At 40.2% G+C, this 15,321-nt stretch overlaps 1 protein-coding gene across 1 annotated transcript; it reads left to right on the top strand.

The window, feature by feature from the left end:
- The first annotated feature begins 6,431 nt into the window (after positions 1 to 6,431).
- On the top strand, positions 6,432 to 14,182 carry NANOG (Nanog homeobox). The gene is made up of 5 exons (XM_008528869.2): positions 6,432 to 6,901; positions 7,324 to 7,475; positions 9,567 to 9,832; positions 11,012 to 11,098; positions 11,239 to 14,182. The coding sequence occupies exons 2-5, from the start codon at positions 7,325 to 7,327 to the stop codon at positions 11,665 to 11,667; spliced, it is 933 nt and encodes a 310-aa protein (XP_008527091.1). The 5' UTR covers positions 6,432 to 6,901; position 7,324; the 3' UTR covers positions 11,668 to 14,182.
- Positions 14,183 to 15,321: the final 1,139 nt, after the last annotated feature.

Here is a 15,321-nt window from a genome sequence, read left to right as displayed (position 1 = left end):
ATTTCAAGATTCCTGGGCCTTTAAGAAAAATGCAAGCTGGCCTACTGGGGTGCTGGGAATGCCTTCTGTTTAGATCCGGGTGGTCATTACTTGAGTTGTACACATAAGTAAAAATTCATTAAGCTGAACAACTTGAGACTTGCTCACTTCCAGTATGTACGTTATTTCTCAATTTAAATTAAAAAAAAAAAAAACCTTTGCCATATTGCCTCTTCTCGCTCTAACCCTTTCTAGCACCTTCAACAAATGCTTCCTTAAATTCGAATTCCTTTTTCAACATCCTGCTGTTTGCCTTGGCTTGGAATGCTTTCTTTTATGCGATCAAACTTATTTGCTCCTAGGAGGCAGGAACCTCTTGCTGCCCCTTCCTCTAATCCGTTTATATTAGAATACTCTGGCATCCTGGAAGAGTCGAAGTACAACATTTAGATGCAGTATTTCTAGGGTTAACAGCTTTATTTCATCGCACTACCATCTAATTAGAACAACTAAGGTGCTAGATTTTTCCCTTTATTCTCCACACCACCAGCTCTTCGCTTCACCTTACTCAACTCCTCCCACAATCGCCTCCTTTTGTAAGTTCTTCTTCTTCATTCTCTAACACCTACCGAGAAACTGAGAAGCTTATTGTCTTCTGGGCCAATAATATCACACTGTTCCAGAGCAATTTTATACATTTGCTAAACTTCGGTAGACATTCCTAGATGTTCCTTCTCTCCCTGGGGGCTGGACTTAACAGGGGTGAAAAAGAGATCTCTTTTTACATTGGGTCAAAGATCCCCTGAGGGTAGGGTGGGAAGAGGGAGTAGTGCCCTGCTATCAACATGGCTCGGGGTCAGGACTCCGACAATTCAGTTTGATGGTTTCTCCTTCTGAACTCTTCGCTAGGAGACTTTAGAATCTGGTCACATAATAATTTAGCCCTTAAATATTAAAAGCCTTTGGTTAGCATAAGATCTGACAAATCCAAAACTGAATGACAAGGGAGAAATTTGGGTGTTTTTTTTTTTTTGAGAGTTCTTGTAATTCTCCAATTTTCTGAATATCAATGTTTTAGCCACTGGAGCTGATTCATTAATTTAATAAATATGTATTAAGATTTTTTCCCTGCTGCCAAGCACCATATTCCAGAGCAGTGCCTCTCACCTTAGGGTGACCAAGATTCAGAGATTCTTAAAAGACAGATTCCTGGACCCCTTCACAGAGATTCTTATTCAACAGCTCTAGGGTAACACCCAGCCCAAGAATTTGCATTTCAAACAAGCTTCCAGGTGATGCTGATGTTGCCGGAAAAATGGAACTAAGCTTTGAGTAGTATTGCACTTGGTTATATTAACAAACCAGTCCCTTAAGGAGGTATCGTTCCAGCCCAGAATCCAAACAAAAAAAGTACATAAAAAGTACATAAAATGTACATAAAAGTACATAAAATGCAAAGTGACAACTGCTGTGGGAGGAGTTGGGCAGAGAAGAGGGGAACCTAATTCACTGGGAAAAAGGAGACTATAGATGGTGACACCTGATCCGTGTCTTGAAAGATAACTAAAAAGAACCGAGCAAGGAGAGGGGAGAAAAACCCTCAGGACACAGGGATTCCTTGGGTAGAGCAATTTGCCAAAGCTTGAAACTGGCTTGAGAGGCAGGCAGAGAGCAAACTGTGAGCTTACTTAGAGAAGACTTAGGCAGAGGGAAACCATAGCTGAATTTAAGGTAAATCACTTTGGTGCACTGTTGGTTCAGCCTGTGGAAGGTAGACCGGAGGTCTACAGAAGTCTGGGCAAGAGATGATGCCTGAACAAGGGTAAAAGGAGTGGTGTTGAACATCCAGGGGACAGACTGGAGAAGTGCTAGGAAATAAAACTATCAGGACAGTTATTGATTGACTGAGTAAAGGTTTGGATGGTAGAAATAGGAGTCAATGATGTCTTACATATATTCCCATTAGATGAATGTTTTATTGAACTTCAAAATTTTTGCTTATGGTAAGGTCATTGATGAAACAAGATTGGCCACGAGTAAATTACTTAAACTGGATGATAGATGCATTATAAGGTTTATCATATTGTCTACTATGTAAATTTGGTTTTTCAAGAGAAGGTTCTTTTAGGGGGAAAACGTGTGTTCATGCTGTTATAGCTGCAATAGGCAAAATAAACAGATTATGCTATGTAATTCCAGTTGTAACCTCTAAACCAGCAGTTTTGGTGGTTGTGTGTTTCGTCTTTACAATAGGCAATTTGAGAGTAATCCATCTCCCAGAGGAGCCAAGATCCATGATTTGTTGCAGATTCAAGTGGACTCTTTCAGAAGAGCTCCAGGGTCAATGAATTCTGTTTAGGGGACTGGAGGCAAAGAGCATTGTTTTTTAAGGGTTATTTTATATATCACATTGAAGCAAACAATGTTTAAATGTAAGGAAACGGTTCCTACTATTTATTTGCTTACAAAGCCCTAGGTCTCATTTAAACAATTTCCTTCATTAACAAATAATGATGATGTGTTTACTATTTGCCTGGTACTATTCTAGACGGGTAGTTCCCAAACAATAGCAGGGGAAAGAATCACCCCGAGAACTTCTTAAACATACATTCCTAGTCACCTCCACCAGAAATTCCTATTCAGGAATTCTGTGGCAAAACCCATCCATCTGTGTCCCTAACAAGCTTCCAGGTGATGCTGATGATGCTGGTCTATGGACCACACTCTTTCAGGGCTGGGGATACTACGCGAAACAAAATAGAGAAAAATTAAAATAATTGCCCTCACAGAACTTATATTTTAGTGGTAGTGGGAGATAGAAGATGATGATAGATAGAGATAGATAGATAGACTGATAGATAGATAGATGAATATAGACGGAATATATATTATGCAAGATGGTAATAAGTACTATGAAGAAAAATGAAGTGGAGAAGGATAGGAAGGGGGAGACATCATTGAGGAGGCAATATTAGAGATTTAAAGGAGGGGAGAGATCAAGCTGGTTAGATTTCTGGGAGAAGAGCAGATCAGAGATAAAATCAAAGTAAGGTCAAAAGCCCTGATGCTGGAGCTTTCCTGGCTTGTTCCAGGATCAGGAAGGAGGCCAGCTTCATGAGGGTGGAGGAGAATACAAGAAGTACAAGGCCAGAGGAAAGTTAATGTACTTGAGTATTTTGACTTGTCACTCTGAAACTGAGAAAGCCAAAGGAAGATTTTGAGCAAAGGAATAGCTTGGCGTGACCCGTCTTAAAAAAATTCATTCTGGCCGATAGGTTGAGACTCGATTTTAGGAAAGCTAAGGTGTGAACAGGGAGACCAGTCCGGAGGCTGTTGGAATAATCGACGTGATAGAAGGTAGCTTGGATAGGGTGGTGCCCTGGAGAAACCTAGAAAACATCGAGGGCAGCTTGTGTTGGCACACTTACCAATCTGAATTTACTGTTTTGCCAAAGGATGCAGGCACTTTCAAGCCCCCAGCTCTCCTGTGACACAAGCCATAATAAAATAGATACATGTTCTTTAAAAGAATTAACCGTTTCTTACTACTCTGCTAGTTCTCCAAGCCCAAATCCAGGTGATGATCAAAAACTCATTCAAACAGCGGAAAAAGGAAAGCTGTGGAGGAAAAAATTTTTTAGAAAAAAGCAATTGGATTCTAGACATATGTTGACGGCATAGTCAACAAAGATGGCTTTAAGATTTTGGTCTGAGCAACCAGAAAGATGGAATTGTCATACACTGAGATGGAGAAGACTACAGGAGGTGTTTGTTAAATCACGAAATATACGACACATGTGTGTGCACAGATGTTGACAAGAAACAGTTACTTATAGAATGGGTTTATTAGGTAGAACGAAACAATGTAAAGAAGAGAGGAACAGGAGCAGAAACTTACATGAGAACTGAATAAAAAGAAAACAAGTGAATGCCTATCTGTTTCAATATACTCAAGCAAACTCAAGTGGACAATGGAGTGAAGAGTAAAAGCAATGATAAATCAATAATAAATCATGGGGCCGGCCCCGTGGCTGAGTGGTTGAGTTTGCGCGCTCCACTTCGGCAGCCCGGGGTTTCGCTGGTTCGGATCCTGGGACATGGCATGACACAGACATGGCACCGCTCATCAAGCCATGCTGAGGTGGCGTCCCACGTGCCACAACTAGAAGGACCCATAAGTAAAAATATACAACTATGTACCGGGGGGCTTTGGGGAGAAAAAGGAAAAAAATAACATCTTGAAAAATAATAATAATAATAAATTCAATAATTCTGCCAATGATAAATCAGAAATAAATTTGATAATTCCACCTGTTTAGTGTAATATCCTATTCCTGAGACTTGAGGGTTGGTGAAGACTATATTAATACTCATTATGATCGTCACTTCCTCCTTACCTAGACAATTCAGGTAAATTTGATAGAAAGGTAGCAGGACCTGGTCTCTTAAAAGATTGTGTGCCCTAAAATGCATTTCTTATTTATAAATGAGGAATAAATCATATCTGTGAATTATTTTTCATTTGTAACATTCAGCCTTTTTCCCCTTCTCATTCTCTGGTGATGCTCTGAGAAAAATAAAATCTAAAATCAAGATTTCATTGAATCACTTCGGCATTTGTGGTCCTGAATTCTAGCACATTATAACACACCCCTCCTCCACCCACACAGCCCACCCCAACAAACCCAAGGTCTCCGACAGCTTCGGAAGCATTCTCAACCTTATTCAAATAGCTGCCTTGGGCCAAGAATGTGGTAAGTCTGCCTTCCCGCCACCAGCCCCCTGCCCTTTGGTCTTTCACTCCGGAGGCTCTTCCCCTAGATACAATGGGACGCGGCTTGGGGGATGGGGTGAATTCGTCCCAGGCTTTCCTGCCAAGACCCTGGTCAGCGAAGAACAAAGCTTCTCCTGCCCGCAGTTTAGAGAGCTGTGGGCAAACTGAGGTAATTTGGTGGGCTTGACTGAACCAGGAAGTCTAGTTTTCCCCTTTTTTATTTATTCTTTCCCCCAGTTTGATTGAGATGTAATTGACATATAACATTGTACTAGTTTATGGTGTACAACATAATTATTTGATAGATATATGTTGCGAAATAATTACCACAGTAAGTCAACACTCATCTAAATAAATAAGTTTAGTCATCACCTCATATTCCCGTTTTTAAAGAAATTATATTTTATTTCTAATGAGACAGGGACCATCTGCCTAAAGAACAATGTAGTTAGTCACCGGCAGCATAACAACATTTGGGTCAACCATGGTCCGTATAGGTGACAGTGGTTCCATAAGGTTGGTACCCTATAGCCTAAGTGTGTAGCAGGCTATACCACCTAGGTTCATGTAAATAGAATCTATGATGTTCACACAATGATGAAGTCGTCTAACAACGCTCTTCTCAAGGCTATCCTCCATCGTTAAGCGACATGTGACTGTATTTCCACCCACCCTCTTCTTGACGTTCCTATTCCAAACTCTATTGCCTTCCAGAATGATAGTCTGAGAAGACAAAGAAAAGGTTACATAAAATTTCATCCCTTGTTTGGATGTGGCAACACTCCTTCGCTCACAAGTTGGCATCTTTGCCTGGTGAACGAAAATCAGCTTGCATGGGAGCAAAACCAGCAGCTCCAGCTGGAGACCCGCGTAGCAGAGTGCGTGGGAGGATTAGCCAAGAGTTGCATCTTACACAAACATATAACTGGAATTTGCTATGGGTTTACTTTTAGGGGTGGGAGATTGGAAAAAGGGAAGTAAAGTTAGGTTTCTTGAGTGTTGAATTTGGGAATGGGGAAGAAAATTGAAAGCTGTGAACTGTTATATTTGTCCATAAATATTTTAGTGCTGGAACCCAACTCTAAAAACTTCCTTTGGAAGACATAGCAAAAAAGAAACAAATTGACAGAGTGGGGATGGAGTGGCGTTGAAGGACATGAAAGGATCGCCAGGCTAGAGAAGGAAAAGTTAATTAAAGAGCGAGCCAGGGGGAAAAACAGCCAGAAAAAGATGAGAGCTTGGGAAGGAGGGCTAGGAGGGCAAAAATTGATTCTAAAAGGAACGCGTCACAAACCACAAACGCTTGGGCAGGTCTGTTACAGGACGGTCATTTGCCTAGAGGGCGTTCTTCTTTGCCTCCCTCCTTTCACTTGGGTGGATTTACAGGTCAATAAATGCCTTTATTTCACATCTAGTAATGTCCCAGGTAAAACTAAAAGGGGGTGCTTTCATTCTATCATGTTGCTCACTGGATTAAAATAAAAATTACAGCATAAAGGTAATTTCAAACTTGGAGGTCATGGGCGTGGGATCCTAATAGAATTCCTATTAACAGCCACTGTTTGTAGATCACTGACACATCAAATATTAAGAGTACTTAGTGCTTAATTTTCCTTAATTATTACTTTCATCCTTACTTACAGATGAAGAAACTGAGATTTACTAAAGTGGCTGAGCCAAGAGTCTATCCAGAACATGTGTATAAAAACTAATTAAAACTCTTCCGTAGTCATGGTATAACCTCTAATTACTACAGGGCACCAAAGTGCCTTAGGTCCGCAGCTCGCAGCTCCTTTCCTCTGGCTTTTGTTAAAAATAAGATAACAGTCCTGGTGGGGAGACTTGCCTGCCTTTCTGAAAGCTAAAAAACAAGAAAGAACTAAAGTGGGAGTTGAAAACAAGTATTTATTTTTAACATCAACTGATGCCTTAGCAACATACAAAATGTCTTTTATTGTGACCTTAGGGTGAATCAAAGAGGAAAATGGAGCTAGTGGAAGCTTCTGCCTCCATTAGCCCGACTGAGACCCCAAAGGGTCTCAGATCAAGAAATTAATTGTCCTGGTGGGAATTCCAATCACCTGAGGTAGCCTCAGAAATTGGGGGTGCATCTTTATCTTAAAAGGTGGAAACATGGTGAATCTACAGGTACTCAATTGCTGGGTTTATTTTGTCTCCAGGTTCTGTAGCCCCAGTTGGCTAGTTCCCCACCCAGTCTGGGTTATTCGGCAGCTACCTTTTGCATTACAATGGCCTTGGTGAGACTGGCAGACAGGATTAACTGAGAATTCGCAAGGGTGTGGGTGGGCGTTGGGCTGCCAGGAGGGGCGGGTCTACGTATGGTTGAGCCTTCCTTATAAATCTGGAGCCTCCAAAATTCTTACCTTGAGTGAGAGATTGGGCTGAATGGCTTCTGTTACTGCAGAGGTGACTCGCTAAATCCTGCCTTTTTGGTAACTTCCGTTTGGCGATCTTCGTATTTCTCTAAGGTCTTCTGCCTGGATACTTAAGCCTGGGCCTTTTTTACAATCTCACCCTTTGGATTCTTGCCCTCTCCTTCAACTTAACAGCATGAGTGTGGATCCCGCTCTTCCCCAAAGCCTGCCTTGCCCTGAAGCATCCAATTCCAGGGGATCTTCACCAGTGCCTGAGATTTATGGGCCTGAAGAAAATTACGCATCCTTGCAGATGTCGTCTGCTGAGACACCCCACATGGAGACTGGTAAGAAAAAATTGAATCCTTGAAAGGCTAATTTCCTTAAGGGAAAGAGAAAGAAGGAAGCGGGAGGTAAAGATCATCCATTTCCCTCTTGAGCAATTATAGCCCATTAATACAAGCGGGTGTCATTATTTATTAATCCTCTTTATACCTCTCTTTCAACTGTAACCTGGTGGCATATGCCCTTTCACTTATGTCCCAGGTGTCAGGAGTTTTGGACTGAGGCGAGGGACACAGGAGTCAGTAGTCCAACTGTACTGTATATCTGAGAGTTTACATGTGTGGCCACTGGAAACAAGCGTCTGATAAGTAAGCTGATGTATAAATCTTGGTGCCAGGCACACAGTAATAGGAAATGTTGCTGCTGAGCCACAAGTTATAACATCACAGCTTGAGGGGGGGGGTGCATCATCTTTTTGGTTTGTCTATTCAAGGAGTACCAGAAACGGCTTGGCCAATTATGTGAATCTCCACCTTGTGGAAATGTTTTACCTTTCTACAACAGTAGCAGTTGGCTCCTCTCCCACCCTTTGGATGTGTGGGTGTCATTGGGCAGCTCCGAGTTTGTGAGTGCCTACTATTCTCAAGCTCCCTAAATGCAAAGGAAGCGCTCACCTCAGTTTATGGCAGATAATTCCAGAAGCTTTATTCTGCTGGCAGAGTGACTAGATCTCGGATTTGAGATCCAGTTTGGCTTCAAAACCTATACTCTAGTATTTAGGCCTCCAAATGGTAACTGCGAGTGTGGGGGAAGCTCGGGATACTGTTGAAGCTGCTACCACTTTTTTGGAAATCAATTTGGTAGTAGTTGTTAAAGAGGTAAGCCAACCTTTACCCAAAATGCCAATTTTAGCATTTACAGTATAAAATAATAGCTCAAATCTATCTATATTACGGTTACATCTGTAAAGCTAAGTTGTGGAGAAGGGATAAGTAAAATGATTGTTCTATCTTTCACGGTTAGATTTTCATGTTACTCCATTTTCCTAAACTTTGTGTTAATGTCCTTTTATAACCTCAAACGTTGAGTATACAGTGGGGTTTGTAAGAGAAATATCTTGGGAGTGAGCAAGTGGGCATGTCCTTATTAGCAAGCCAAGTGTAAGTTTTTATAGATAGCTAATTTTTAGGATAAACCCCACTTCCAATCCTCTTTTTGCTGAGGAAGAGTGACCCCGAGCTAACATCTGTGCCCATTTTCCTCCATTTTTATATGTGGGACACTTGCCAGAGCGTGGCTTGATGAGCGGTGTGTAGGTCCCTGCCAGGGATCTGATCCAGTGAATCCGGGTCAGCCAAAGCAGAGCGTGTGAACTTAACCACTACACCACCGGGCCGCCTCGAATTTGTGCCTTTTAAGCCTGTCTATTTATTCCACTACTAGGGTAGACGTGGAGTTGAGCACTGGGAATGCCTCAGTGCAAATTAGGGCATAAGTGCCTACTAACGCTAGGTAATAGAGGAAATTTTCCGTTACACAGTCAATGTACACAAAGTTCCATGCTAGACAATTTTTATCTATTATCTCGTTTTATCAATGAGGAAACTCTGAAGGAGAAATAATTTTGGAGAAGGGGTCACAGAGTTAGTAAAAAGGTAAAGTCTGGATTGAAACGGAAGCCTATCGAAATTCACATTTCCTGCTAGTCCTGGTATTTAGAACGGGGCAATAAACTGCTGATTTTATCGGGTCCCCAGAATCTGATCATCAGTTTTAAAAATCATGTAGATTGATGAATAAGGTTACAAAAGAAAGTTATGGAGGGAACACAGCAAGTGGGAGTCAAGTGATCGTTTTGACCTTTATGAGCAGCCAGGATGTGGGCTCCTGAGCATCAGTTTACAGTAAAAATCGGTGGTCAAAAGGTTAATATATGATGTTAACCATGTGCATTCTATGTGAAATGGTGACAGTGGTACACTTACCGGACGGTACAAATGTTGGCAAAGCATTCAGGGTCACTTACGAATTGTTACTTACTATCTAGCTCTAAGGTTGTGAGGACTTTAAACGTGCTTCGAAAACAATAAATTTGTAAATGTGATTTAATGTTTGAAATGTTTTAGAGAAAAGCGTCATTTTATTCCCAACAGTCTCTCCTCTGCCTTCCTCCATGGAACTGCTCATTCAGGACAGCCCCGATTCATCCACCAGTCCCAGAGTAAAACCGCTGCCCGCTTCCGCAGAGACGAGCGAGGCAAAGAAGGAAGAGAAGGTCCATGGCAAGAAACAGAAGATCAGAACCGTGTTCTCTCAGACCCAGCTCTGTGTCCTCAATGACAGATTTCAGAGACAGAAATACCTCAGCCTCCAGCAGATGCAAGAACTTTCCAACATCCTGAACCTTAGCTACAAACAGGTAGGACTGTTTTGTTTTGTCATTGTAATAAGAAATAAAAAATAAAGCTAATTTGCAGGTGAGCATTGCTCACATCTTTCTAGGTATTCTGTGTTTATGCACTCTCCCTACAAATAATTTAATATGAAAGTGGACTCTCTTTGTAATGTATTTCATGACCCTTTTTCAGTAAGTGCTCTATTGTGGGACTATGCCATAAATTAGCCACTTTCCCTTATTGCACAAACCAAAATTGTGAAAATGTTTGCAATTTTTCCTTAATTAAAGGAGGAATATAATCCCATCTTCCAGGGTAGGAGAATGCCTAACCAACACTGGTTCTCATTAAAATAAAAACTGTGTATTTGATTACTAATGAGGATAATCATTTTTCATGCATTTATTGCTCAATTTATTCAGTCAAATATTTTATGGGTTTCTATCACTAGTGCCATACTTAGAAAGTCCTCTACCCCATGATTTTATAATATATATATATATTCTTCTAGTCCTTCTGTGATCTCGTTTTCTAAATAGTTGTCCTAGTGGTATATTTCATAATTCCTGAATTAAAAGACCACCATCACCACATTAAATGTAAATGTGCTTATATGAAGGGGGCTTTTTATTGCAAACATATAGTACCTTTAAAGATTTTATTTTTCCTTTTTCTCCCCAAAGCCCCCCGGTACATAGTTGTGTACTTTTAGTTGTTGGTCCTTCTAGTTGTGGCATGTGGGACGCCACCTCAGCATGGCCGGGTGAGCAGTGCTATGTCCACACCCAGGATTCGAACTGGTGAAACCCTGGGCCGCCGAAGCAGAGTGCGTAGACTTAACCGCTTGGCCATGGGGCCGGCCCCATATAATACCTTTAACTGTGACTAATGGCATGGGTAAACCTTATGAAAAGGGAGATGAATAGACATTTAAATGTGAAGTCCTGGTTCGTAGATTTGCAGTGTCTTCTCTAACTGGTTAGGTTTATTAAACAAAAAGCAGCCAACTGACTTGAGGGGCTTGAAAATTCATTCATGGGATATTGGTTCAAGATTTAAGAAAGGACTCTAGAAAATCAAACTCGTTCCTGAACTTCAGATGGTGGTAGTTGTGAGGAAAAAAAAGGTTAACTGTATTGTTTGATCCTTAGCACATCCGCATTACTAGTATTTTATGCTTTCCTGTCACCTTTTTCCTGCAGGTTAAGACCTGGTTCCAGAACCAGAGAATGAAATGTAAGAGGTGGCAGAAAAACAACTGGCCGAAGACTAGCAACAGTGTCACTCAGGTAAGAGGAAACTTATTTTTTCTGCTCTTTCCTTAGGATGACTTTTTAGCTTTATCCATTGCTGAAGAATACAACCCAACTACAGACAATTCTGATTTTCCTTGTACCGTTTCAGTTAACCCACCATTCTTTTTCCCAAGGGCTCAGCAACTACAGACTACCCGGGGCTCTATTCCTACCACCAGGGGTGCCTGGTGAACACTGCTGGGAACGTTCCAATGTGGAGCCACCAGGCCTGGAATAACCCAGCTTGGAGCAACCAGACCTGGAACAGCCAGTCTTGGAGCAACCATTCCTGGAACAGTCAGACCTGGTGCTCCCAAGCCTGGAATAACCAGGCTTGGAACAATCAGGCCTGGAACAGTCCGTTCCACAGCTGTGGAGAGGACTTCCTGCAGCCCCAGATCCAGTTCCAGCAAAATTCTCCTGTCAGTGACCTGGAGGCCACCTTGGAAACCGCTGGGGAAAGCCATAACGCAACACAGCAAACTGCTAAGTATTTTAGTACCCAGCAAATCATGGATTTATTCCCAAATTACCCCATGAACATACAGCCTGAAGATATGTGAAGATGGCTACATTGAATCTCGATTTGGGCAGTGGCTATATTACTTCTAGGATTTTTCTTGATATTCTGCTTCTAATTATGCCCATTGTGTCAATCTGGAGAGTCAGGAGAGTATGACGGATTCTAGAGGGCTCGGTAGCCTTGGCTGCTGTGGCCAACATGGTAACAGGTGTCTCTGGCTGCAGATAACTAGATAGAATACTAGTTTGGATGTCTTTAGGGTCTAGAATCTAATCTCTAGGAAGTAACAGTACAAAGACGGGTGGTGAAGGATTATCCTATTTTCTGGGATTGGGAGACTTTACTTCTGAAAAACCTCACTTGTTAAGGTGAAGGGTTAAGCTATTAAGTGCTTCATTAATTACCTCTACCCCTTTTGCTCTTTTACTGCAACCCCTAATTTGTTCTTACTCTAGTGCTTGTAGAAAGAGGCTTTATATTTTTGCTGCATCATGATAATAATAATAGAACCAGTTTGGCCAGTTGGTTTATAAGTTTAAGTACAAATAAATAAAATATACATTTTACCTTTAGTTGTCTCTATCTTGATTTCACCCAGTGGCTCAAGGAGTAAAAATTTGACTAAACATGGGTCTTAATTACATTTTTTGAGGTGGGGGGGAAATTAACTGAAATCTTTTAGCTGTTAGGGAGATTGCTATCTTAGAAATGAATAAAGGAAAGGTAACCAAGTATACAATGCTGGGTGACTGATTAACCAAACCTGAACAAAGCTATTTACTCCCTGTGTGTGTAATGTTACTGAAACGATAAAATTTATGGTTATTTGCAGTTAAAGAAGAGTGCCACATCTGGAAAATATGGAACGGAGAAGTGATAAGCAGAGATCTTAGGTTTGTAAAGAGGATAAATGAAGGACAGCCAAGGGGAGAGGCAAATGATGGAAGGTGTAGAAGGGAGCTAAAGGAGGAGGGAAAAAGTGACTTATCTCACCCTGCAACTCACACATAGGAAAGGTTCTGTGACTGCTCTTCTGTACAAACACCCTGCCAGAAAGAACTATGTTGAAACAAGCTTATTTTTAAACATTAAAAAAAATGCGAGCTTTTATTTTTTACGCACTGTTAAATTTGTAGGCCAACTACAAAGCACAATTCTTTTCTTTTTTAACAATTGGCACCTGAGCTAACAACTTGCCAATTCTTTTTTTTTTTCTGCTTTTTCTCCCCAAGCCCCCCAGTACATAGTTGTATATTTTTAGTTGTGGGTCCTTCTAGTTGTGGCATTTGGGACACCGCCTCAACATGGCCTGATGAGTGGCGCCATGTCCACGCCCAGGATCCGAACCGGTGAAACCCTGGGTGAAACCCTGGGCCGCTGCAGCGGAGTGCGAGAACTTAACCTCTCGGCCACGGGGCCCGCCCCTACAAAGTACAATTTAATGCGTTATCTTAATGTATGAATCTATAACAGTTTAAAAAATTGGATCAGAGACCGATATATAAGTAAATTCTAAGCCTGGTTTGAATTTTTTTTTTTTTTTTCAGTTTAAACTATGCTCTTAGCTTAGAAGGAGCTAAGCAGGAATCTTATGAAGTATGCTAATCCTTTTTTTTACTGTCCTTACCCCATCCTAGCTTGCCCTAAGTTAATCTGATGGGGAGCCCTCTCATTTCACCACTCTGCCTTCCTGCTCCATGGGAACCTCCAGCCTCCAGCAGCAGCAGAGATGAAGGGAACAACCAAAGCAGTTTTCCTAGTCATTTCCCTCGGTTCCCCCAGTTTTCCAACGTTGCTCTGTAATAGTGTCCAACCCAGTTATCTAGACATTTGACAAAAGAGCAAGTCAGGGATAATTAATTTCTGCCAAGACCTAAGGACAACATGATATTTTCAACTGGCACATGAATTTTGAGTTTTGTGCCAAGCACCATATTATGAACTGAGTAGATAATGGAAACAGTGTTGATTGAGCAGTTAAACTGGCACATGAAATCTCATTCTCTAAGTCACCACTTTTTAGTCTTATAATTCAAACAGATTAAAGTGTGACTAAAAAAACAGAATCTCACTGGTCCTGCCACCTGGCTTTTTTCACTTATATTTGAAATGTATAAGTGAAGGAAAAATTCTTAGAAGAGATTGAAGAACTTTTTTTGTTAAAGATCTGTCAACTTGAACAGTTTTACAAAATCCTTGGCTCTAACTAAATGCACATAATGAATTGACAGCAAATTTGAGGAAATACTAAATGGTGAACCAGAGCCTAGAAATTTGGGAAAATAGCTATTTTAAAGTGACAACCCAGGAAACTCCCAAATTTAGTTCTCCAGTACTGAACCATGCTGTGGAACAATTTTTCACACCCTGGTCTTTGCTTTGGATTAAGTTCAGCTGTAAGACTGGGAATAGGCAAGGAAGGGCTGATAAGGAAGGTTTAGAGGCAGAAAAGACAGGAGCATCTATTACATTTAAAGCATCATGCTAGATGATGGAGAAGAAAAAGGAAAGCAAGTAAGAGAAGGAAAGGAAAGAAAGATTGAAAAAGAAGAAAAGAGAAAGACTTGATTTCTGGTGTTCATCATTTTATTTGCTTTTGGAAATTAGTCATTTATGGAAATGCCATTCATCTATTGTTTCTTATACCCAAAAGGTGAATAGTAAAGGTGAAAAACCTAAGGCAGAGAAAAGTAAAATCCACAATCATCAAGGAACCAAGGAAAGTCTTGATTTTTCAAAAGATTGGAACTTTTGATAGCAAAACTTAGAAGAAACGAATTTAAGCAGCAGTGAAATAATGAAGCAAATCAAGTAATCACATCTATTCAGCACATATAATATGGGTGGTTTTATATTTGAATTGTAATGGATAGTGTAACAATTATACATTCTCTTCTGAAAGCTTTTTTTCCACTCAGCATTACATCTTTAACCTCTTTGCATATCAGAATTCAGAGATAATTTAGAGATTTTATATATCTATTAAAAATTGAAAACAGTTACATTCAAAAATAAGATTTCCTATTTTCCTTAAATGTATTAGCCAAGGTTGAGATAGTTTTTTTCTCAAATATTCTGTCAAAATAATTCTGACATGAAGAAAAGAGTGAAATTCAGGTAGTTAAACGAGGAGACATTAAGTTTTTTGGTTCTTCCTAACATCTCAGTGTGACTTTGTCATTCCCTTTTAAAAAAGCTATTCATAAAATAACATCATTATGTAAAGTTAACTTTGTTGACATCACTGTTAACTTGGATGTCGTCTTTCCAGACATTTTTATGCGTACACATGACACAAATAGAATTAGAATACATTTTTTTCTATCCAAATATGTAATTATATCACACATTTCGTTCTGCAAATTGCTTTTTCTACTTAATGTATCTTTCCACATCAGTAAATTTAGATCAGACTCATTTTAATTGCTGTATAATACGCGTTACTGTACTGCAACTTATTTCTGTTTTCATTATTTGCCACTGCAAATTATGTTGCTATTAACTTTTGCATTATTTAAACATGTTAAGACATTTTTCAAAATATGAAAAAAATGTTTTCATAAACAGAATAGGATTGAACTTTAAATTCACACTTGAAATTGCACACTACTTTTGGATTGGCCATTCCTTTGGTTCTTGCTGATTTCACACCTACCACTGGCTAATTTACTAAAGCACTAATTAGAAAATACTG

This window comes from Equus przewalskii, chromosome 5 (genome assembly GCF_037783145.1).
Source record: "Equus przewalskii isolate Varuska chromosome 5, EquPr2, whole genome shotgun sequence".
Classification (NCBI taxonomy): domain Eukaryota; kingdom Metazoa; phylum Chordata; class Mammalia; order Perissodactyla; family Equidae; genus Equus; species Equus przewalskii.
Note: the sequence above shows the minus strand (reverse complement) of the source record. Positions and strands in the feature narration are given on the sequence as shown.